We start from the raw sequence: 25,960 nt of genomic DNA on the forward strand, positions 1-25,960 counted from the left end.
ATTTTTATTTTTTAAATAAATATTTTACTTTTGCTTTAAAAAATGTTAAAATATAAAATAAAATTTTATATATTAAAAATAAAATAAAATTATTAACAAAGATATTTTAATTTAATACATGAAAGTTCCACTCATTAAAAGTATTTTGTGTATTTATACTTAAAATATAAGGGCTATCATGCAATTTGCTCTTCTTTTTTTTTTTTTTTTTTTTTTTTTTTTAAGAGAAAAAATTAATAGTAATCCGAATATAAGTAAAATATATTTATTTTTGTCACAATATAAAAAATTTATCAATAGTTCAACTTTTAACAATTTAATCAATTTTGTTCTCACCATTACAAAACTAACAAAAATTACTGACGTAAATGTGATATGATTTACATAGCAGCTGACTGGAAAATACATGATCGTATACAATTATACATGCTCATGTTGTCACACGATTCTATTTAATTATGTATTGAAGTCTGGTTCGACCGTGTTGTGTTCAGGCCAACTGTCTTGTTAGCAATTTTCATTAATTTTTGAATGGTTGACCAAAATTGATTAAAATTATTTATAACGCGACTAAAATTGATGAGCTTGTCTGTTTGAGAGTTTGTGATTTAAATATAAAAATTTTGAATTAGAATAACTATATAATGTAATATTTTAAATGTAAAATTAATTTTTAATACAATATAAAAAAAACAGTTGTTTAATTAAATGTTTGGAGAAGGAAAATGTTATTAGGCATTTTTTTTGAAAGAATACATTCAGTGAATATAAATATATTGGAATAAAAAAAAATGATACATTTGAATTATATTGATATTACTCCCTCCGTCCAAGATACCATGTCCACGTTGCCGTTTTTGTCCGTCCACATACCATGTCACTTTTCTTTTTTGAAAAATGATTACACACTTTAATCTCATTTTAAATTTTAAATTTTTTATAATTTTAATTAAACTAATTAGTTATTTTAATCTTAATTTATAATTATTTATATTATAAGATAATTATTTTCACTAATATATTCTTAATTATCTACTAATTACATCCCCTAAAATATCTTGTCTACAGTGTAACAGACATGGTATTTGGGACGGAGGGAGTATTATTTATTTTAAAAGGTGTTTAAAAAAATGTGCTACTCATAAGTTGAACCTATAGATATATAAATATATATACCCAATTCCAAGCTCAAGTCAAAGCCAAATTCCAAACCATTATCTCATCCAATCCATTCTCAATTGAACAATAAATGAGAATAAATGCTGGAGGTGATTGTTTATTTGTTCTTCACAACAGGGCGATTTCTATTTATTTATTTCTTTTTTTCTTTCTTTTCATTTTTCAAACACCAACAATTTTATCACATTATATCTTCATTTACTTTAATTTCTAATTAAATTTCCAAAAATATCTTCAATTATCTATTATTTTTTTAATAAAATATTTATTTTTTTTAATCTTCTTGTTTGACCAAATTATGATAATTTTAATGAACAAAAAGAAGAGGGTATAATAGTAACAAATGTTTTTTTTTTTTTTTTTCGGTGTAATTCAATATAATATTAATATTAAAAAATTATACAAAACGTAAATCACAAGTTTTTCAATGAAATAGTATTTTACATTCCTTTATTATAGAAAGGGGAGTATGTTATCAATAAAAACAAATCATTAATAACTAAATAGAAACCAGTCTACCCTTGTCGGGTTTTGTTAACTCTAAAGATATGTTGATTTTCATCGCCGGCGTAGCCCGAGCTTTTCCGTCACCTGTTTTCCCCGGAACCTTGTTCAAACGCCTTCCCGCTCGTCAACATTCATTCCTCAGTTTCAACATTCTTTCCGCCAGGAGGATCAGCTTCTCGGTCTCAGCCACCGCCCCCGCCGCCGGAAGCCTCCATTTGAGGGATTTGTCCTCCGAGCAGAAAAATCAACTTCGGCTTTATATCGACACGCTACTCCAATGGAACAAGGTTTTGAACATGTAATTTTTTTCGATTTTTTGTTCTTTGGTTACTTCTGCTTAATTTTAATTGTTAAATTTTGGTTTGTGCAGAAAATGAACCTCACGGCCGTGAAAGAGGAGAATGAGGTGATGGAAAGGCATGTGGAGGACTCATTAGCGATTGTGAATCCCCTTCGCGATTCATACCTGTCGCGCTGTGGAAATTCTGTTGAGAATTTGAATGTCGTCGATGTTGGAAGTGGAGCAGGTCTTCCTGGATTGATTCTCGCCATCGCCTGCCCTGGTAATGAACATCGTCTTTAAACTTTTAGGGTTTTTGGTTTGTTTGTAGGTTACGTATCTTAGGTATTGTTTTGTTGCTTAGGTTGGAACGTTACACTGCTTGAGTCCATGAATAAGCGTTGCGTCTTCTTGGAGCATGCTGTTAGCCTCATTGGCTTGCACAATGTGCGAATTGTTCGAGATCGAGCTGAGGTGATTATAGTGCATAAGCATCTATCTTCCACATCAATTTCAAACATTATCCGTGATGATGTTAGGTCAATTGATCTGGATATTTATGTAGGGCAGAATCTTGGACAAAATCTTAAATTCAGAGAGTCTTTTGACATTGCAGTTGCTAGAGCCGTTGCAGAAATGAGAGTTCTTGGTAAGTTTCTGTATAGTAATTGTTTAGTTTAGTTTTGGAAGGATTTTAGCGTTTTGGAAATAGTATAATGTTCAAATGAAAAATTAATGTAAGATGTGATATTTTAAATGGGAAATGTGTATTATTAGTGATGTTTCGAATAGAAAATAAGTGAAAAATATTAGTTGGATTGGATGATCTTTAAGAGAAAAAATCGATAAATAGTGCAAAAGAGTTGTCGAAAACACTAGTGAACATTTGTTTGTTTTAAATGTGCGGACTTTGATTAACTGCTAAAAAGACTAACTTGAAATATGTTTGTAGTTAAGTTACTTGATACATAAAAAGTTATGTCCTTCACAAATAATGTCATGCATAATGGGACTGATTTTAATCTGTAGTGCAATGCTAACTTAAAAGTAATATGTTGTACTGTTTCACAAATTTGACTATTTATTGAAATTTGGATGTGTGTTTGTGTTGTGTCTGAGAATAACTTGCTGTTTCTGAAGGATTGTCTGTCTGTTCAATATATTTCAATTTTTGGGGAGACTAATATAGTTAAAACAAATATAAAACCATTTGTCTTTATATGAGTGGTGTTTGAATCGTCGGGCAATTTGTTTCCTTTGGCATGAAGCTGAATACTGCCTTCCTCTAGTCCGTGTTGGTGGTTTGCTTGTGGCTGCGAAAGGTCATGATCCTCAGGTATGTTACTTTGAATCAAAACTGTTCAAATCATTTATCTTAGTGCCGACTTATTGCATGAAATGTTCAATTCATTTGTTCCATTTTCTTCGTGGCTGCCTGTAACTTTAATCAGTTATATCTACACACGACCCCAGTTTAAACATCTTTGCAGGAGGAAGTGACAAAAGCTGAAAGAGCTATTCGTTTGATGGGGGGTTCTATCTTGCAAACATGTTCCGGTATGCATTTTCTATCCGATATTGATTTATAAGTCACAGTCACTCACTCGGAAGTCAGGAACCGGTTTATTTGTTTATTTATTGCATCTTCAATTGAGCTTTAGTGTTGAGAAGAGAAATTTGCATTTTCTACTCCATCTGAGAGGTTCATCTGTACTATTGTTCTTATGGCTATACAACCATTTAATTTAATTTAATACACAGTTCCTATCATTCCATGATTTCCATATCGGCTAATGCTAAGAATCTGAGATTATGTCACAGTTTCTGCACCATAATCATACTCTTAGTTTCTTCATTTTGTGGGGCGCGAGTCGAGAACAGCGTGCGCCCTTTCTAAATTAACACTTGATGCGTATTTTTTGAACGTGGATACGTTGCTAATATATTATGTCTTACTTTAATTCAGTGGAATCACATAGCAAATACGGGCAGAGAACAGCGATTGTATGCCTAAAAGAGGGTCCGACCCCAAGAAAATATCCTCGTGCTCCCGGTACTCCATTGAAGCTACCACTGTAAGAATGATGCTCTACCGCCATGCCTTCGAGCTTCAGTATATAGAGGTATTGATTGCCCTTTATCCTTCTCCCGATTATCTTGTTCCATGCATGATTACATCGTAAATTTTGGGGATGTGGCATGGCAGTGAGGGCGAAGCCTCATAAGAAAGAATTACTAAAACTTGGAATTGAAATCAGGGTAAATCCTTGCTCTGAGGTTTTGTAAGAAAACATGAATTTGTCCTTCGTTTTGGTAAAATTGTTGTTGCCAGTTTTCTGAATACTTTTTCCCATAATCGAACGACTTCATGGTAAAGATTTACAAGAAAATAGTAGATTAATAAAAACATTGAGAGCACATAACCTTTTATATATATATAATTTACTAAGTTTTTATTAAAGGGTGTGTTCGTTTGGGGGTCTGGATTTTGAATTGAGATTTGAATAGTAAAATTTTTGAATTGGAATAGTTGTATGATGTGATATAAATAGGTGTTGATGTGATATTTTGAATGAAAAATTGATTTTTAGTATAATATAAAAAATAAAAAATAGATGTTTGATTTGATGTTTTTGGCGGGAAAAAATTGGATGAATAATAAAAATTTGGGGATATCCCCCGAAAGAACACACCCTAAATGAAAAATTATTAAAAAAGTAAAAAATTAAAAAACAGAGAAGGTGTGAATTAAATGAACAAATTCAAAAGAAAAACTTGTATCAATTTATTTGTGACAGAAAAAGTCTAATATATAGTACTCCATCCTTCCTGCCACATGAGCTCTTTGGTTATAACATACTTCATCCGTCCCAGATACCTGATATTTTAGGATACCTGATATTTTAAGAGGGGTATAATTAGTAGATAATTTAAAATATATTAGTAAAAATAATTTTCAAAAAAAAAAAGTGATATGGTATATGAGACGGACAGAAACGGTAATATGGACATGGTATCCGGGATGGAAGGAGTAATATTTTAGGTCGTGTAGATTAATAAGTTATTAATGATAAATTATGATATTATTTTTATTTTTTTAATGACGTGGGAATCGGCAGCAGTTATCCGAAAGTGCAGATAAACTCCAGGCGGAACTTAATATCCTGCAAATTAGGCCCGAACGGAAAAGTCACACTGGGCGATATTTTTTTTTTATTTTTTTTATTTTATATAGTAGTGTTATTGATATTTTAGAATTACATTTTAATAAAATGTATCCAATATATATCATTTTATAGATTATCAAATTTTATATGGAGTAATACAAATAAATAAATAAATAATTATAATTAATTTAAAATTAATTTTATAAGAAATAAGAAGTTTTAAATATAAAAAAAGTTTTGAGTGGATTATTAGTAATAAGTTAAAAATTTAATTAAATTGATCTATATATTTAAATATATTTAAAATGAATAAAAAAGCGCTACTTTTATATACTTAAAAAAATTAATAATTAGTTTTATTTTTTATTTTATTAAAATAATAATAAATATTAAAATATTTTTTATTTTTTATTTAAATTACAAATATTTACTCTCTCCGTTCACTTACAATGTTTAATGAAAGTATTAAAGTATTTTAATTATAGTGAGTAGTTAAAAGTAGTGTAATGATATTTTTGTCCTTATTTTTTTGTGTAAAAATAATGATGTGATGTAAAGTAAGGGTATTTGCGAAAAAAATTAAGGTATTTAATGAAATATTAACTTTATAATTGAATGTCCCAAAATAAAAATATGTAAACATTATAAATGGACGGATGAAATATATAAATAGATTATTTTATAGCAAAAGGATAAAATTGTAAAAAAAGAAAAAGGTACAGTTTTTTAAGGTGTGTTTCTTTTAGTTGAGTTTGAAAAATTTTGGTTTGAACTTTTGATATTAAAATAATATTTGATATGATATTTTGTAGAAAAATATATATATTTATTTTTAAAAAATACAGAGTAAACTTTGGGGTAAAGAAACATATTTAAACATAAAACACAACACAAAAAAGTACAAATTTTCTACATGTCAAACTTAAAACACAAAACAAATGCAAAGTGAACCAAACAAGTAGTTCAAAAATCGAAGGGAGAGACGAAGAACACGACGATGTCCTTGGTCGATATATATAATATATTTTTATATATGTTTCTCTGTCCGAAGGTTCTCCGTATCTTCTCTTCTCTTCTGTACTCACCATCATGGCAGGAGTAGTAGTTTTGCATTGTTGGAATGTTCCAAGCCTCTCCAGACCAGACATACACTACTCTCTATCTCTAATCTCTGTAATCTGTTTTTCTTGAAATCTTGACTCAACCATTCCCCGGAACAAACTCTCCCACTCCCCGGCGATTCAGATTCAGAGTCAGAAATGGGTGACGCCGGCGGTCGTCGTGCTTGTTGTCATGGTGACGGTGAGGGTGAGAATCCTTCCAGGAGCTGTGCTCCATGGAGTCGCCGAGACATCATTCTAGATTTCACGCGCTTCTAGTGGACCGTCTCCACGCGGTTTTGCGGACCCCACTGCCCTTCCCTAACCCCACGGATTTCTCGCCCTCGCCCTCGCCATGGCGGCAATGGCATGGCAGGCCAGTCTCACCGCGCCTCCTCCGCCGACCATCCATGAAAAGCACCCCCTACCGACCAATCGTCCTATAATATTGAGATTGAGCAAAGCCAAGTCCATACTCATAAGGTAAAAAACGTTTTCAGTTATTAGCGTCGGATTTGGATGATGCTGAAACACCACCGAAAGGGATTGCCGGTTTGAATTTCGCCGTTTCTATCGTTTTGCACCCTTAGGGTTTGATGTATTCAATCCTGTCAGCCATTGATTATGCTTGGTTTTGTCCGTTAGCAATTAATTGATTAGTTTTTCAAAAATTATTCCATCAGACGAGACGACTGACATACCGCCGCATGTTGGTTTTCCTGCTTCCCGAAGAAACCGCCGCTGCTCTGGTCGTTGCCCCTGTGATTCTCTCTTTCGCGAATTTTCTTAAAGGAAGAATAGTCGGAGGATGTCGCAGAAACGGCAGCAACGCGACGAGGGCCCTTCTTCCGATGAGAGGCGTCCCAGGAAGACTCCGTCGTTCAAAAGGTGAGAATGAGGGCTTTGTTGATATTCATTCAATTTTTGTTGGTGTTTAAGTGTATGATAGAGTTTGTGCTTTGAAAGTTTGAACCCTTTTGTTAAGAAGTTTGTCGAAAGAAAGAAATTGTAAACTCACTGTATAATTGTGGCTATATAGTCCCTCAACCTTAATTGAGGTTGTTTGTGCAAAGATTCATGTTATTTTCGAAACTACTATGTTGAAGACGTTTCTTGCAGCATCACTGCCATTGTTGAAATCATTAGAGCTGCATTCTGGCATGATCCTTGGTAGGGGTGTCAATTCGACATCCATGCCGCTTTTGGAAATGATACAAACTATTGTTTGCACTGATTACTTGCTGCTATGAAATTTTTGGCTTCATTATATCAAATTCTTTTTTTGTTTACGATAATTTTATGGTTCATTTTAGCGATTAATGTTGTTTTAACCAGGTACATGGCGTTATGGAATATTAATTCTTGTGTTGACTTTTTACTTGAGCTAATGTTTGAGTAGGAACTTTGATGGATTGGTTTTGTGACGAGATTGTATTGGTATTGTTGACCTAATAGAATGGCTTGAGGTTTTTTAGTTGAGTTTTGATTCGAAATGTCCTAGGTATGGAAATTACGGGCAGGGTTGGTTTTGAGCTTCATGAATGCTAGTTCACGTGAGTAGAGAGTGGAGACGTGTGTTCAAAAGACTAATGGTTGGACTAATTCATTTCTCTTTCCATTTGTAGTGTCGTGCTCGATGTAATGAACCTGTGCAGGTTGCAAAATCTCATGGAGCCAATTCTGGAGCCTTTCATTCGTCGAGTTGTAAGTTCCTCGCCATTACTACTTGTTTCGGAAGTGTGTACTGTATACTGTTCCCCCTTTCATTCATAAGTAAGCACTTTGGAATTTAGCTGACATTTACTGAGCTGTCAAAACAAAGTTATACGTATGACTGCAAACAAAACCATCGTAATGGAATTCTACCAGCAAAACCTTATGTGTACTTACATACATGCATTGGGGAACTTTGGGTTTCCAATTATCTGTTTTGGCAATTGTTGATGTTTGGTGAATGGGCCAATTGTTTGTGTTTGATTAATTTTTTCCTCTTGGTAGGTTTGTAGCCGTGAAAAATATGGTTGAGGATGTTCACTAGTTTCTTTTGATGTGATATCACAGGTGAGAGAAGAAGTTGATTCTGCATTACAAAAATACATAATCAGTATGAAACGGTATGGAGTCTACATTCACAACAAGATTCCCCAGCCATTTCATCTTAAAATTACTACTACTCATATTTATGATGAAAACATTTCAGAAATGCTGGGAAGGATGCACACCCTTCCAATTCTACGAACTTAAAGCTGCGATTTTTGAATGCTATTTCTCTTCCAGTGTTTACCGGAACTCATATTGAAGCAGAAGGTTGCACCAGTATAGAAGTTGCCTTAGTTGACATGGTTAGTGAGGAAGTTACTTCCAATGGTCCCGGATCCTCTGCGAAGGTGGAGATTGTGGTTCTTGAAGGAGATTTTGATGGCAATGAGAACAGCGATTGGACTTCTGAAGAGTTTGGAAATAACATAGTAAGGGAACGGGCAGGCAAGAAGCCCCTCCTCACTGGGGATGCCGTTGTGACTCTTAAAGATGGGACAGGTTGTTTTGGAGAGGTTCTGTTTACAGATAATTCAAGCTGGACAAGAAGCCGTAAATTTAGGCTGGGGGCTAGAGTTTCAGACGATATTAATGGCATCAGAGTAAGAGAGGCTATATCAGAGCCTTTTGTCGTTAGGGATCACCGTGGAGAGTGTGAGTTCTTTTTCGATTTCCATTAGCCTTTCTCTTTCTTTAAGCTGCATCCACTTTAATCCAGACAATACTTAATTTTACCTAATAGATTGACATCTAATGCTGCTGTTATAATGTGGATAGCATTGATTTTATATTTTGGTTCTTTTTCCCTTCAGTGTATAAGAAGCACCATCCTCCAGCCCTTTCTGACGAAGTATGGCGACTGGAAAAAATTGGCAAAGACGGAGCTTTTCACAAACGATTGAGGAATGAGAGTATCACGACTGTGAAGGATTTTCTGCTGCTGCTCTTCTTAGATCCTGCTAGGCTTAGAAAGGTAAGATGTGGTTGAATCTGTTATTATTTATTATGTACTCCCTCCGTCCCAGATACTATGTCCACGTTGTCGTTTCTGTCCGTCCCACATACCATGTCACTTTCCGTTTTTGGAAAATGATTACACACTTTAATCTCATTTTAAATTTTTTAATTTTATTTTTTTAAATTTTAATTAAACTAATTAGTTATTTTAATCTTAATTTATAATTATTTATATTATAGGATAATTATTTTCACTAATACATTTTTAATTATCTACTAATTACACCCCTCCTAAAATACCGTGTCTACAGTGTAGCAGACACGGTATCTGGGACGGAGGGAGTATTATTCATGACTCCCTTTCTTGTAGATGTGGTTCGGTTGAAAATCAGATGTTTTGTTATGCTTCTTAAATAGTTGTAGTGGTTTAAATATGATCCATTTGTTCGTAAAAATCTCCTAATACTGCAACCAAATCAGGCGAACTTAGGCCCATCTAATCATAATACCAGAGGCGGAAATATGAATGAATAATGTTAAAATGAGTTAAGTGAATTAAATTTCTTATAAGCAGTGTTATTCAGTTTGTTGTTTACAAAAATAGGCATATAACACACATAAAATAGACATGTCGACACAACCATAATATGGCACATTAAAATGAGATTGCCGATGTTTCTACCACCTGAATTTGTGTCTGTCATTCGCTATATTCTAGTAAAGCAACACTTCGCCGTGTTGATGTTTGTCATCTTCAAATTCTGGAAATCTTGCAGATTCTTGGGAATGGAATGTCTGCTAAGATGTGGGATGTGACTATGGAGCATGCCCAGACTTGCACTCTCGACAAGAAACTGTATTTATATCGCACCTTGGACACAAGCAATGTGGTTTTCAATGTTGTGGGACAAGTGATCGGGATTTACTCAAACGGCCACCTCATCCCTACCAATAAGCTGTCCGAACCAGAAAAGGTAGTTTATGCTCTCCCTTTACATTACAAGTGTTTATTTTAGTTATTTAATTTTAGATTATATTTATTTGTTTTAGATTTAGTTTTATGTATTAGGTTAGTTTGTTATTATTTGAGTCTATGAGTATATGTGTCATGCTTATTTATAGGTTTCCTATTTTTATTATGAATAATAATGCAATTTTTTAGATTTTTGTAAAATAATTTAACAAGTATTTTCTTGCGTAGCTTCGGAGTGTATTTTCATTATGTAAAGGTTTCATCGTTTCAGGCTGACGCCCATCAGATGGTAATCTCAGCATTCGCAGATCGGGCAAATATCATCCCACTGGATGACGAGACCTCCGTAAACATGCTGATCTCACCGACCATATCCTCCATTGTCCGGTCATCACCAAACTTGCCTTCTGATTCCAGCCAAAATCATGCTTTCGACTCCATGATCAGCTCATCCACTTCCACACCAGATTACATGGATTCGGTGTATTCTGTCGGAGGCTTGAACAGCTTTGACGAGTGCTTCAAAGCCATCAATCCAATGGAGATGAGATACGATCACCCTGTGACATACCCAGGACAAGCAGACATGAACCTAATTTGCGACACAAGTGCCATGGATCGAGCATTCTGTTCAAACGAGCATCTGCAGTACTTCAATACAGACTGTGCTATACAAAGTTCTCAAAGCGGATGGAATGTTCTCCTTAGTGTTTTGAGATGGTGGTTCTCGATTAAAAGAATCGTGGCTGTGGCGAAGAAGTCTCGGCTTGCAGAAATGTCGAGATACTGTCAATAAAGCCGGAAACAGATCCCTCTCCTCCTGTCTGTAAGTACTTGTGTTCTCTACTCGACTAGGGATAGTTTGCCTTAATCTTTTAAAGGAGTAAATGCTGTGCCGATGTACAGAGGCATAGGTGTGTATGTATAATATAGCATCATCGTAATACAGAGTAATCTGGATTTGAACTAAGGGTTGCTGCTGATGCTGTAAAAAACCTGTTCTTAGAGAGAGAGAGCTCCATGTGAGAGAGTGTGATTTGCATAGATGGTTGAGATGGTGTGAATGGAAGAAAATGGATGATAAATCAAGTTTTGCAATAGATCTTTCTTTGTTATTTATTCTTTTTTTGTTAGGTTCACTAGCTAGTTATGTTTTCAACTTGTCATTGGACTGTTAGAGCAAATACAGTAGCTTTAAAATATAAGGCTTCCTCCTTCATTTCATTCTCAGTGCATTTTCGAAAAAACATTGTGCAGCAAGATTAAAATGGAAGCCCAAATTTCGATTCAAAATCGCTCTGGCTTCGTTAGAGGTCCTATCGACAGATGTCTCTTCTCTTCTTCCACAAAAACTTGGAAGACGTTTCTTGAATCCTTGATTTTCCACAGAGGTACGTTTTTTATTTTATCTAGATGGCCTTTGATTGGTACTACTCAACAATTTCGTTGGTTGATGTTTTATAGAAGTGAGCTGCTGGACAATTTTTTTGAATTTCATTGGTTGATGTTTTAGCGTTGAGATATGCTGGGTAATTTTTATGAATTTCTTCTTGCTCGATGCTCCTTTAATGACGTCTGCTCTTCAGTTTTGGTTTTGGATTTACTTTTGAGGCCATTTCTTGTGTGGATTGTTTGAGTTTTTTCAATTTAGAGTCACCTCAGTGCGTTAATTTGTATGTTTGTTTGCGAAGAAATTCTTGGAGAAGTCTTTTTTTTGGAGATACTTGTGGATAATCTTGACAGGTTGTAAATGAAGGTGTTTGTGGAATTGTGTGATTATGATTCTTCCTATGTTTGTTTGTGTAATAAACAATTGTTTGATTATTGATTTTAGGTTTAATTTCTTGATTTGGGGTTTTTGGGTGTGAATTTTAGTTTGGTGTGGGATTATAATTTGGAAAGTATCGATCCACATTTTATTGTGTTGGTATTGTTATTTTGGAGAAGGTTTTGGATTTTTCGATGTGATAACAAGATTGAGGGAATTAATGACAATGTTTTGGCTAATTGTTTGGATCTTAGCTTAGTTGCTTTCATTATGTTGTATAATAGTTCTTTTTATATTGTTGTTAGTCTCCTTCCACATCTTGTCTTTGTATATTTATATGGATCTACAATATTTTAGTATACTTATTATTTCCAAGTGTGATATTTGTATTTCATATTTATTTGGCAATGTGAAAATAGTTCATTATTGTTTATTTCGTAATCTTGTTGATCGCAATATCTTTTTCTATAATCAAAATTTCACTTCAATTTTTAGATTATCCAATAATGGCCGATTGAGGAGACGAAAATATCAATTTGGATGGATTTCATGAACTTGTTGAGTTGTCTGAAACAAATCTCAAATTTCAGAACTAACTCCGTGCACTCAAAGTAGCTCAAACTTGGCCTCATTAATAATGTGCTTTCTGGGGCCGGTATAACATGAGTTTCAGTCGACTGTTCCAAACACCCTGCAACATTTTTTTTTTATTTGTTCCAAACTCACTGCAACATTTCCAAATTTAGAAATAATTAATAATATTTTTATACATGTATTAATATACACTTCACTTTATCTCATCACATCACTCAAATAAAAAAAAAACAAATAATCATTTATCTCTCCAATCACATCACTTAATATCCAAATTATTTCAAATTATCATACTTAATACTCCCTACCTAAATTTCCGTGTCAAACACAAATGTTGCACGGTGTTTGAGACGGAGAGAGTACTATCCGCAATAAAACAATCCAATGTTTTACCAAAAAGTATGGAATTTTATACTTTTTGGAGTATCGTGTCAGGTGCCTTTATTATGATATCCAATTCTCACGTGCCAGTACAATATCCTTTCATGCGAATTGTTGTTGTTTCATGGTGAAACCCCTTCACAAAGCAATCATGCCCTAAGAAATATGTAACGTGCAAGTAAGAATTGAAATGTTGACGAGGATGTAGAGAAATGACTATGGCAGGGGCGTGTATACAAGAATTTTGGCGTGCTAATAAAAATGAATCACGGGGTAAGGAAATTTAAGAAGAAAATAATTGTTGGTATATATAAGAATAGGTGAATAGAGATAAGATCACAGTACAGCAAGAAGTAAATCATAAGAGTTTAAACACAATCACAATATTGAAGCGACTAGAGACTGATTTTGTAAATTCATTTTAACCTATTGGAGTTATTGCATTTATAAGTTAAATATTTTTTGTTTTTCTTAATAACAGTGACAATCGTCATTATTTATGAACCATATTGTCATGCAACATATACGGAAAAGTATAAAACATAGCTCAAATGTAAGGCTTGTTGGCATATCTTAAAAGATCGACCAACGTAGACAGAGTTCATCAATCGGAAGAAGAGCCCGACCGAATGAGCGGTCAAATAACTGCTTAAATGATTTCGGTGAGAAACCACATCCAGTGTAGAGATCTGTTGATGTCCACTCACCAATAACTCAAATTGACACCTATGATACGGTTGTATGCATAAATGTAGATGTCTCAGGTAGAGACCTTAAGAATGCAAAGGCCAGTAAAAATGTAAATAATCAATGGCAACGTAAAATCAAATAACATGAAGAGTCTCAGGCCTTAATGACTAGGAATCTTACTACAACTTGATGGCACGCGATTCGTCGCACAACGATAGATGAACTATAATAGAGGAAAATGAATCCAAAAGAGACAAAAGAAAATGAATTGATGATACAAACTCGGAAAGAGCAAGCAAGGAGGTAATTAGTAGTGCCTTTATATATATATTTTAATGACGTGAGAAAATAAGTACAAGACGAACCATGTATGACAGGTGAGATTTGGAGGCGTTGAGGATTTGAACCTATTACCTTATGTGGGAACCCTTAAGGGACGCCTTTATATTTCATTCTTTTTTTTATAATGTGGGAATCCGCAACCGCTATTGAACGAGTTGTTTGAAGGATTAAATTTTAAATACACTATTCATTCTAATTTTTTCCCTCTAAAAACATCAAATCAAACACCTATTTTTTATTTTTTATATTACACTAAAAATCAATTTTACATTCAAAACATCACATCAACACCTATTTATATCACATCATACAACTATTCAACTTCTAACATTTTTACTATTCAAATCTCAACTCAAAATCCAAACCCCCAAACAAACACACCCTAGGTAAACTCCCGGCCCAATTTAATACCCTGCAAACTATGTCCGACAAGGCATACTAGACGAACCATATGTGGCTGGTGGATCTGGAGGCCTTTATATTTCATTCATTTTATTTTTTTATGACGTAAGAATCCGTAGCCGCTACCGAAAATGCACACCGGTAAATCCCCGATGAACCTAATACATGCAAATTAGGTCTGAAACCTTTATATTTCGTTCTTACTTTTATAAAATGTTGATCTTTCCTATGCAATTAAATGTTTTACTATGTCAATGTGTGTGTTTGTGTATGTGTCTGTGCGTGAGTCTGTGTGTATGTGTATGTCTGTATATGTGTATATATGTGAGTTTGTATGTTTATGTGTGTGTGATTGTGTGTGAGTCTGTATTCTATATATGTATGTATGTGAGTATGTGTGTGTATGCATATGGGCCTGTCTGTGTGAGTCTACGTGCGTATTTCTGTGTGTGTCTGTTTGTGGGTCTGTGCGAGTCTGTGTGTATGTATATATATGGGTCTACGTGAGTCTGTATCTGTGATTGCGAGTCTCCGTGTATTCATTAATTTTTTAAATTAAAATTAATATTATTTATAATAAAATTGAAATTGATATATTTTTTTTTAAATATTAATACTAAAATTGATGAATTTAAATTTTAACAGACCAAGTTTTTTTTAACAAGATATAATTCTGTACTCTCACAATTTTTTTTTTACCTAATTAACGAAAAGTAATTTAAAAAATCTGTAGACATGGTTTCCAAGGTCTAAACGAGTCAATTAGTTACGAGTGTAATGTGTACTGTGTAGTGTGGAAACTATCTATAGACTATAATCAATTGCCGCACTACCGATTCTATCTTTTATCCTCTTCTATCTCCGCTTTCCGTTCTTTCCATCCAGTCTGCCAATCCTGATTTCGATTCGGTCCGTATCCCCCATGGCAGTGGCCAACGCTTGGGCCACGGGGCATTCCGCCGTCCCTCCGCCGCTCCGACTCTCTTCCTCTTCACCTGAATCCATAAACCCTCTTCGCAAGAAAAAGCCCCTGCTTAATTTACCGAACACGTTTCTTCTTGGAAGACGCAGGAACTCCACCCTATCGTGCCGCTGTAGCAATGATTTTGAGAGCAATAGGAATTATGGTGACATTAGCAGTAATAATATCAGTTCCGGCTGTTCATCATCATCATCGCCACACTCATCTGTGCATTGGGATTGGAATAGGTGGACTAGCCATTTCTCGGATATCGAGCAGGCTGAAAGCTATACCTCTGTTCTCAAGGTTTGCCTTTTTACTTGTTGCAAAGATTTGTTGATATACTTTGTTTTATATTCATCCTTTTGGTTGGAAACTTTTGTATTCGTGAGATTAATGCTGATTTTGTTCGAATCTTCAGAAAATTTTTGTTATGAATTCAGTTTTTCAGATTAGCTTTGCCCAGGTCATTGGAAAAACAAAAAATTCTAGGCTGTTTTTGACACTGGTACTCAAGGTTTCATATTTAATAAGAAAAAGTTTATGAAGATTATAGCAGTTTGTCCCACTGAATCATTAGTTTCTGTATAAATAAACCTTGATTTAACTTATTTAGGGATATTCTTGTTATCTTGCAGCATTCACCCGATCAGTTTTTATCTCTAGAATTCCTTGAAGAATTTTCAACTTTTTTGAAATACTTGGAAAAATTAATCCAGACACATTGAGGAATGGGGGTTACTATTATTTGTTTTTTTTTGTAAGAAAAAATTGGTGAATATGGCATCTCAAGGAAGAGCAATCAGTACTAACTTTCTCCAAAACACTGAATCTTCTCCTTTAATTTTGTAGTATCACATATCGTGGCCACTCCCGACACCATTATCAACATCTTTTTTGGGTGTTTGATTGGTTCTTACCAATTTTCATAGTCTTAACTAGAAAATGAAATAGAGAAGGATAATTTCTTGGATTCTGATTGGTTTTTGACTTTTTTGCAAATTATCATAGTTTCAACTAGAAGATGCAGTAGAGAAGGAAGACTTCCAGGAAGCTGCAAAGTTAAAAGTGGCTATTGCTGAAGCAACATCAAAGGATACTGTTGCCGAAATTATGTTGCAGTTGAAGGTAAATTAATGTTTCATTTAAGTGGTATGTGTTAGTAAGTATTGTCAGTATTAATGTTTTGGTGATTTGTTCAGAATGCAATTGACGAAGAGCGCTATAATGATGCTTCAAGGATATGCCGAAGTACGGCAAGCGGACTGGTAATATTTTCACAGAATTGATATCTTTATCCTATCCTTCCCCAACTATGAAGTCAGACCTAGTATATTTCTTCCAATGCATGCTTAAGTTTTGGGCATATAATCAGTATAGATAATGGTAACAAGTCCTCTGTTATTTTGTTGTCCTTCCCCCCCACCCCCCACAAAAAAAAAAAGAACGAAATAGTGTTTAGCCTGCATGTTATTGTTTTCTTCTGGATGTCATTAGGCATGCGTAGTTCCTTATGTTCTCTTGGTCTATTTTAGCCATATGTTCCGTGTTGGGTTTTTCCATTATGGTGATGCCCTATTCCAGCGATTTTTAGTATATATTTGTACATTCATCATGTAAGAACACTAGAATAGACTTAATGATAGTATATGAGTAAAATGTAATGGGACCATGCAGAACCTATTTTGTTGTTTGCTAGCTCATATTTTGCCAAAAGGTGAATGGAATGGTTCATTTTTGTTCATAATTCAAGCATGAGTGCAGGTCGGTTGGTGGGTTGGCTATTCTAAGGATTCCTCCGATCCTTTTGGGAGATTAATTCGAATTACTCCAGGAACTGGTCGGTTTGTTGGAAAAAGTTATAGTCCTAGGTAATAACCACAAACTTTAAAGATAGAAATAGTCTTATTCCATTAATCCTTATTGTTATTCAAGGTTAAAGTCTGTGATGATGGATTATTATTTATTATTGCAGACAGTTGGTTACGTCAGCTCCTGGAACTCCTCTGTTTGAAATCTTTGTGGTTAAAGATGCCAATGAGACCTATAACATGCAGGTGATGTCTGGTCTTCTGCAATTATGATGAGAAATCAATATTTATTTTTCAACTTAAAATAATATATTTTATATCTTTAATACAATTCTCTATACCAATACACTAAAAATCAATTCATCTAACGGAGCTAAGTGTTTGATTTGATGTTTTACATGGAAAGAAATATCTTGTTTTCCTTAATACTATCATCCAAACATATGTCCGCTTACCTTTTTTGGACTATCATAAAAAATATTCTTGTTATTTTTTTTTTTTAGTAAAATATTATATCTACTTTTGTAGTTTTTTTTCCCTGTAAAAGTAAAAAGTATCAATTATTACTCATTTTTATTAAAATATGTGCCAAAATGTTTGAACATGCAATTCGATGATGGAGGGAGTATAATATTTTAAATAAGAATTTCAGATTTAATGTGATGTTTTATAGCGGTTGAAAAAAATTGACTGTAGCACACATAATGCAAAAACGTGGGTGAAAACTACACACCCATTTTTCTTTGGTATTATTTTGGATTAAAATTCAGCTGCCATATATTTGGTGGCTTATGAATATCTTCCTAAGATATCCAGATTACTACAGAATGTGTGTTCTCCTATTTCTGTTGTACTTGGAAGTTAGGAGTTTGGATTGACCTTTTCATAAAGCAAGGTGGAAAGCCGATAGGAATTGAATTGGAAAATTACAGACTGTTATCTAATTGTTATAATCGCTGTTTCTAAATAAGGATACCTAGCCCCTAAAGGACTCCAACCATGGATTGAATATAACTTATATATGAATCCTTTCAAACTTATTATTAATCATAGGCTTTTTTTTGTGTTACTAACTTGCTACACATCTACTCATCCCCCATTGAGATTCTCCCAAGGATGAAATGAGAAAATTGTGCTGCTAAGTTGGTCATGCCCACTGTATTGTTTACCTCCATATCAAAATGCCTTAGTTCTGGCGAGTACCTATTGTCTTCCATTTCCTGAAGTTCTCATCCCAGAGTCACCTTCCTCCATTAATGATGCTTGTAAGTGCTCATTCAGATACTTGTCTAGGTGTAGTTGCTGGGAGTACACTGCCCCTCCCGATTTCCGGGAGCTGCCTCTGCATGGAGCTAGAAGGCAGAATAAAGACCTATGATCATGTACAAATCCTGTGGTTCAAATTGTCCAAGTTGCTTCCTAATGGTCCCTTGCATCCCATTCCATTTATACACTATCTCAAGTAAGGTTGGTCCTAAAGCACTTGAAACCTTATTAGCAATTTGGAGTTCTTATCCACATAAGATCTACATTCTCATCCAATTTAACTCCCAGTCTCACATGCTAGTTTATCATACATCCTACCATGCATGTCATGGAACTATCGTATCACTACTTAGGTGCCTAGGTGCCTTCTGTACCATGGCATTCTCACCACCCCTGCTAGATCAGTCACAGACCTGGTAAGCATGGCAGCAGGTTGGCTGGAGGCTGGCCATCCTCGCCAGCTAGATAATCACCTTGGCCTGTAGTCTGCAAATGTATAAGATATTTCATTATTTTTTTTTCCACATCATTGTGCCCAATGGAGATTGAACCCCAACTCTCTAGTATGTGAAAGGAGTAGCTCAACCGCCGGAACTACAATCCTTCACATGTATAGGATGTTTCATTGTTCTTCATGCATCTTTCGAATTGTCATCTCCAAATTCACAACCCTCAATCGCTCATCTCATTCTTTCCCTCCAATCTTCAAATCCAGCAGGTCAAACCAAATGGTAGGAAATGAACTGTAAATAAATTCGATTACCAAATTAATCTAACTACTGGAAGCCTTCCTATACAAGCCAACGCCCAAAGTGATACTGTTTTCTAGATAAGATAATCTCAAATTCTAATATAACCAGTAGCGACTATGTAATAGTCAAGATACCTAACCTGAAAAGATACCTACCAATATAGAATCTAAACCTAGAGGATTCCTATCAAACTTCTGATATTATTATCATAAACTTCTTGGTCCTCATAAATTGCTTCATATCAGAAGCACATCATTGGTAATCCTATATTGACAAACAGTTATGTGCTCATATCTGGCATATATGTATCTTTGTTTTGTTCATTCACTTTCTATTATCAGATTCAAAAAGCAGTTCTGAATTTCATATTTGCTTAGCTTGATCGGATCTGTTTATTTGTGATTGGAAGAATGAATTATTCCCTAATAAGTGTTACGATACATTTCCAGGTTGTATTTCTAAAAAACACTAAAGGGAATTCAACAAACTTAAGTCCATCCGATACATCCACCAACGGGCCATCAACTGATGAAACTGAAAATGCGTCTGTAGCTAATGATAAGCAAGAAGAAAGTGAAGCAGAAATGGGTGAAGGTAAGAGCATCAATGTAGAAGGAGCCGCTGAAGAAGGAATAAAGAGTGTTATAAATTTTCTCAAGGAGAAAATCCCAGAACTAAAGGTTAAAGTGATGAAAGTTGACGTTGCTGAGGATATTAACGAGGAAACTGTGAAGGAGTTTATTGGAGAAGACAGTGAAACCACAACCAGTGAAGAGTCAGATGAGGAAGCTTCTGATGTAGATAACAATAGACCTGATATAGTTTCTGCCCATGGAGAGAGTGACACAATGGAAGATGAAAACAATTTAGACATGAAACTTTACATTGGAGGGGTTTTACATAATAAAGAAGACAATCCTGGAAAGGATGAATTTATACGTGTACCAGCTGACATAAAAGATATGGAGAAAGACTCATTTCTCTTGCATATTCCTAAGAGGCATCTAGATAATAATACTGATGAGAATATTGCATCTAAAGTTAAGGTGGCTGCAATTGCTACACAGGGTGTTTCTGAGCTTATGCCTCCTGATGTTGCCAAGGCATTTTGGAGTTCAGAAAAAATTCCTCCAAAGGTATATATTAGGGCAAAATTTTGTCAATATCTCATCTTGAATAACCAGTCTTGATTTGATGGCTTTAGTTTTTCTCATGGCCTGATTCAAATTTTTTAATTTCTCAAATCTTACATGTCAGCATTTCTGACCTCATAATTACTATATTGTAATTTCCTGAAGGTATCTAGAGATGTACGTGAAATAGTAAAACTTGCTGTCAGTCAGGCACAGAAGCAAAGTCGGCTATCTGAATATACATATTTTAATCGTATCAATATCTCCAAAGGTGATTTAGATCCTTTCGAAGGTGAGTGTACCCTCTGTAGTCTCTCTCCCTGATCACATGCTTGTGGATTAAGAATTATGAAAGAAATATTATATATGTTGCACTATACCTATTTATCTGCTTATTCTCTAAGATTAAGTAAACTCCAATATACTGTTAGATAAGGAAGGTATGAAATAGTTTTTTTACATGCAAATGTTTAAAATAAGGAGCACCGGCTACATATAAAAATAGGTATCAAACAATTTCTTTTTGTCAATTCAACGCTTTAGGGTGACGTGGTCATTTGAGAAGCACCAAAACATGTTATTTAAGACACTAGTGTATTTGGGTCAATGCAGGTCTATATGTTGGTGCTTTTGGTCCATATGGCACTGAAGTAGTTCAATTAAGGCTCAAATATGGTAACTGGAAAACGAATAATGATGATAAGTCAAGTGATGTGGAGTTCTTTGAATATGTTGAAGCTGTCAAGCTGACAGGGGATTTGAATGTTCCTGCTGGGCAGGTACGTCTGTTGTGGCTACTTTTTATTTTCTTTTTGAATGCTTAATTTTATACCTTTGTAATTGTGTACTTCCTATGTGGCCAGGTAACATTTCGTGCTAAAGTAGGGAAGGGTAGCCGTCATGCCAACCAGGGAATGTATCCGCCGGAACTCGGGGTGGTATGTCAACCCCGTCCTAGCTTTCCCTCAGTTTGAATTATCAACTAACAGCTAACAATTTGCTCTAGCGACAATAAAACATATATTAGAAGATGAAGATAAAACCAGCAATGAAGGTGTAGATGATTAATAATATAAGAAAGAAGAATTTGTCATGCAAAATATTAGCTTTGTTTGAATATTATATATGGTTAATAATGCATAACCCTTGGGACAAGATTCAATATACTTCTATTTGATTTATTGCAATGCAATAAATGGCTTTCAGTAAAGTTGGCTTTCATATAGGTTGCAAGTTACAAAGGGCAGGGAAGAATTGCAGAATTTGGGTTCCGGAATCCTAAATGGGTGGAGGGGGAGCTCCTTCAACTGAATGGCAAGGTAATCCTAAATGAGACATGATATTATGATCCTGATTTCAATTCCTGTTTAATCTGCCCTTTATTTGTGGTTTTTTGACCCTCATTTTTTTAATATCAATTGAACATAGGGTTTTGGGCCGTATGTCAAAGGAGCAGACCTTGGCTTTCTCTATGTTGTCCCTGAGCAAAGTTTTCTTGTGCTATTTAATCGTTTGAAACTTCCTGAGTGAGTGGTATCGCAACTGCATTCCTTTTTATGTTTTCTTGCCGCTGAAATTTTGCTATTGTGGATGAAATAACATAACCCCCTTGCCCTCCTCCCCGAAGTTTTGTAATACAACCTTTTGTTCACTAAAGTAGTGGTGTATATGTCATGGTGTGTTGTTATTGAATTACTGTTTTCGGATAGGTAGGATATGAAGCAAGATTGGAACCTTGTTTGCTAGTTTATCATCCTTTGAATGGTTGTTACCTTGGTAGAGAAAGTCGGTCTTTATGGCATGTCTGTAGGAAAAAGCATGTTTTTTCTTTTAAGTATTATTTTGTAACTTTATTGTTTTAGGTACACATAACATAAGCATAATGTATGTAAGGATGCACCAAATCTGGGAAATTAAAAATAAACTTGGAAACTGTTTAGGGTCTAGTGATAATGTGAAGACTCTGAGTGATGACAAAATTTGAATCAAACTTCATAAGGTTGTGTAGTTAAGACAACAGATTTATTTGGCTCTATTTGTTGGGATGATTTAATTCGGTGTCGATGTAGTACTCTCTAAGTATAGAAAGAAATGCTCCGATGTCATCATGTTATGTGAAATAATACTTTGGCATTGAGTTAGTAGTTGGTACTCCACTTCTATGAACAAGATTCCTTCAAAAAGTTTCAAGTCAAGCTCCAGTTTGAGGTTTTAGTCCATTTTAGCATGAGCCCGGAAAGTTTGTTAGTGTTTTTTCCTTTTTTTTTTTTTTAGTTTTGGGGGAGGTTAAGTATAAGTATTTATGAAATGAAAATGAGGAAAGAGGGCAGAATGCCAAGTGATTTTTGTCACTTCAATTCACTAGAGCCTTTATTGCTAGATTTTCCCGAATAATTTCAAATTGAATATTTTTGCTTCAAATTGAAGAAGGTTTTTATGTTATTTTATTTTATGTTCCATATTTCTTGAAATTGTAGACATATTAGTATATTTAAAAAAAATTCAAATTGTGTAGGCGTAGTCTATTGAATTGTTCCAATGAGTTGGGCAAGTCTAATTGCTGTTCCTTTCCATGTGTAGGCTTGAGAGAGAGAGAGAGAGGTGCGATTACTTTTTGTAGCTTTGTAAAAAAATGGCTTTGGGGTTGGTTGTGCACATTTGTCCATTTATACCAATGAATTATTTGAACTAAAAGTGAGATAAAGTAGGGTTGAATTGTGTACAAAAGAAAGATAACACACAACACCTCCACTTTTAAAAGCTAAAGTTAACTTTAGATTCTTTTCTTTACAAATAATATTTTTATTGTTGCTTAATCAAAACCAAACGAAAGCTACACACGTACACGTTGGGGGGGGGGGGGGGGTAGGGGTGGGGTTACATAGTCAGCAATGCATTACACATGAATTAAAGAATAATAATATTCTATACTCTCTCTATTCTAGATAATTATGCTAAGTTTATTTTACATTAAGCTTATGTATAATTTATTTACAGTAAAAAATAATTATTCACTTACAATTTTATTATTCTATTTTTAGCAAATAATCACTCAATTCATACCACTTTTTCTATTTTATCCCATTGTATTTTTTATTATCTTTTTAATAATTTTTTCTTAATATTCTATTTTATTATTACCTAGTCAATGTTATTATTTCTTAATTTGCATGCTAACAAAATGATGTAAAAAATTCGAACAAAATGGTAAATACTAATATTTAGATTGTAAGGGGTCGCACCTAAGAAGGAATGTGTGTTGCAATGAATCTTTTGATACTTTTATTAATATTATTTGGTCTACTCTTATCAAATAAGAAAATATGTCAATTGTTTATAAACATTCTAAATAAAAATATGTATCTATTGCTAGGGGACATATGCAGAATATGATAAAATTACAGGGCTTATCAAGGAAGAAAAATAGATAAGTGTCATATTTGTGACCATTGTTGCCACATCATTAAAAATTTACAGAATTTGAAGTTCAATTAATATAAAATGTCAGATTAAAAATGTATGAAAGTGTAATATGTGACAATTTTTGCCAATTCAAAAGATTGTGTCAAAGGTTGTAGCAAGTTCTAATGATGTGGCAAAAGTTTTCACATCTTACAATATGATTTATTTACTACTTTTCAATATTTCTCTAAGTTTGTCCGACTTACTCATCATATTCTTCCCCACCCCACAATTGTTAATGCAGAATTTAAACATGTTTTTTCAATCATTTTTGCAAGAATATGTCATGATTCTAAATTGTCTTTGCGCTTAAATGCAACAAAATTCTAGGAAGAATGTATATTTATTCTCTTGTTATAATCTGATATGTCTTGATATTTTTTAAACCCATTTTCAATTGTGAAGTGATGATTAAAAATTAGTTTTTGGTATGGATTTAATGCGAAAATGCTGTGCTGATTGCGTATTAGAAATGTATGTATTTTGTCAAATGATAGGTATCTGCTGGTTCGAACTCAAGGTATTCATGTGAGGTAAAATTTGAGTAGAAACGAGTGTGAGTTTATGAATGCAGAAATTGAATTGAATGCAATTAAATCTATGCTACGGGAAATTAAAAATATGCAAAATTAAAGGGTGAATCGAAGGGGTGGACTGTGTTTGAATTGCATTGTAGAATTGTGTTATAGATGTGATAGTTAATGTGTGGATGAAATGGTGGGTAGCTGCGATTTAATGAGTAGTGTTAATGATAATTGTATATAGATGCAAAAACGAAAGAAGAAAAGGTGTTGAGAGTCGATATGATATATATATGATAATGTTATGTGAAAGTGTGATTACATAAAATACTCACTTGCTAATGTACTTTGCAATTCCTAAGACTTTTTTATCCTTTAGGTCATGTAAAAAGATAAATTAATTTTTTTTATTACTGAGTTAATGTTCTATTATCTAGAATCATGCTTCACCGTCCTGCAAGCTGCTTTAATCTACGCTCGCGATTGATGAAACGTGATGAGTTCACCAAGGTAAGCGACTTGTATTTGTTTTTAAATCAAAGTTATACTTTGCGAAGTAATCATCTCATAAATATGTCAACTACGAATGATAATATGATGAGAATTATGATACTTCATTATTTCGAAGAATCAAAGTTGTAATTATATTGGGAAGTAAGCAGTGCGTTTATACTATGAAAAATATAAATTTATCAAAATGCGAGAGTTAAATGGGATGGATGGCGAGCACGTGACTCTTGTCACGAGTATTACAAGCCACCTGCTCAAAACGTCCAGAGCTTTTTATAATTTAAACTCTTCTTAACAAAAATGTGATTTCCAACTTGTGAAGTTATTACAAATGAGTTCGAATTGAATCCTAATTATAGGCGTCGGTCAAACTTCTGAATGCCTGAAAATTACTACCGATAGCTAAAGACTTGATTTTCTATTGTTAAATCCAGCAATGCAATTTGCTAATCAACGGTCAGTATTGTTTTAACACGAATCAAGAAATGGATCCTTACCAACTTAGAATTGTATCTCTTGCCAATCGCCTTAGAAAGATTGTCTAATGGGTTGCATCCTTCGAAAGGAATTAGTGATCCGCACCTTAACATCGCATTTTTAGAATCGCACCACTTTCGGAATACATTCTTGTTTCTCCAATTTTTTACTAAAACACATATTAAATGTTAGAAAAATACAATGACACATCAAACAATACAAAAAGGATTATAATACAGTTACTGTTTTGATTAAGTTAAGAGTAAATTTGATTAGTGTTATTATGAAGTACATATGCATCTCAAGAGTTATGACATAAGAGTTAAAAGTTAGTTTAGGGTGCGTTTATTTTGATGAGTTTGGAAAAAAATTGGTTTGAATTTGATATAAAAATAATATAGATGTTGTGAGAAAAAAAAAATGTATTTTTTTGGAAAAACTTAAAATTTGGAGAAAACTACTGTAAAGAAACAGACCCTTAATTTTTTAAAATCATATTAATAATTCATATTTTAAAAAGACTAACAATATTACTCATATATTAAAAAAAATAAAAAAAATAATACTCTCTTCGTTCCACTTAATTTATCTACTATTTCTATTTTCGTCTGTCCCACTTAATTTGTCATTTCTATTTTTTAAAATACAATTATATACATTTTAAAATTCATAATTTTTTATTTTTATTAA

At 33.8% G+C, this 25,960-nt stretch overlaps 3 protein-coding genes across 6 annotated transcripts; all 3 read left to right on the plus strand.

Moving 5' to 3' along the window:
* Positions 1-1,677: 1,677 nt before the first annotated feature.
* Positions 1,678-4,080, plus strand: LOC127255183 (uncharacterized). 2 transcript variants are annotated; one of them, XR_007839582.1, is made up of 7 exons: positions 1,678-1,973; positions 2,057-2,249; positions 2,331-2,440; positions 2,537-2,615; positions 3,235-3,302; positions 3,440-3,523; positions 3,933-4,014. XR_007839582.1 is itself a non-coding variant. In XM_051280577.1 (7 exons), exons 1-7 carry the CDS (start codon positions 1,728-1,730, stop codon positions 4,043-4,045), a joined length of 876 nt encoding a protein of 291 aa, XP_051136534.1. In that variant the 5' UTR covers positions 1,678-1,727; the 3' UTR covers positions 4,046-4,080. The 2 variants fall into 2 exon arrangements, 1 of the variants encoding a protein (XP_051136534.1); XM_051280577.1 differs by having other exon boundaries at positions 3,457-3,523; positions 3,933-4,080.
* Positions 4,081-6,035: 1,955 nt separating this feature from the next.
* LOC127255182 (calmodulin-binding protein 60 A-like) lies at positions 6,036-12,045 on the plus strand. 3 transcript variants are annotated; one of them, XM_051280575.1, is made up of 8 exons: positions 6,036-7,121; positions 7,859-7,937; positions 8,295-8,347; positions 8,434-8,924; positions 9,083-9,243; positions 10,004-10,201; positions 10,457-11,026; positions 11,432-12,045. In XM_051280575.1, exons 1-7 carry the CDS (start codon positions 7,042-7,044, stop codon positions 10,994-10,996), a joined length of 1,602 nt encoding a protein of 533 aa, XP_051136532.1. In that variant the 5' UTR covers positions 6,036-7,041; the 3' UTR covers positions 10,997-11,026; positions 11,432-12,045. The 3 variants fall into 3 exon arrangements, with proteins under 3 accessions (XP_051136532.1, XP_051136531.1, XP_051136533.1); XM_051280574.1 differs by having other exon boundaries at positions 11,458-12,045; XM_051280576.1 differs by lacking the exon at positions 11,432-12,045 and having other exon boundaries at positions 6,050-7,121; positions 10,472-11,318.
* A 3,130-nt stretch (positions 12,046-15,175) lies between these two features.
* Positions 15,176-21,992, plus strand: LOC127255247 (protein EXECUTER 2, chloroplastic). Its single transcript, XM_051280714.1, has 11 exons — positions 15,176-15,644; positions 16,350-16,466; positions 16,541-16,606; positions 17,103-17,209; positions 17,314-17,395; positions 19,617-20,303; positions 20,466-20,592; positions 20,913-21,079; positions 21,164-21,238; positions 21,527-21,619; positions 21,729-21,992. The coding sequence occupies exons 1-11, from the start codon at positions 15,300-15,302 to the stop codon at positions 21,828-21,830; spliced, it is 1,968 nt and encodes a 655-aa protein (XP_051136671.1). The 5' UTR covers positions 15,176-15,299; the 3' UTR covers positions 21,831-21,992.
* The last annotated feature ends 3,968 nt before the right edge of the window (positions 21,993-25,960 follow it).

This window comes from Andrographis paniculata, unplaced genomic scaffold (genome assembly GCF_009805555.1).
Source record: "Andrographis paniculata isolate CXL003 unplaced genomic scaffold, ASM980555v1 Contig53END, whole genome shotgun sequence".
NCBI lineage: Eukaryota > Viridiplantae > Streptophyta > Magnoliopsida > Lamiales > Acanthaceae > Andrographis > Andrographis paniculata.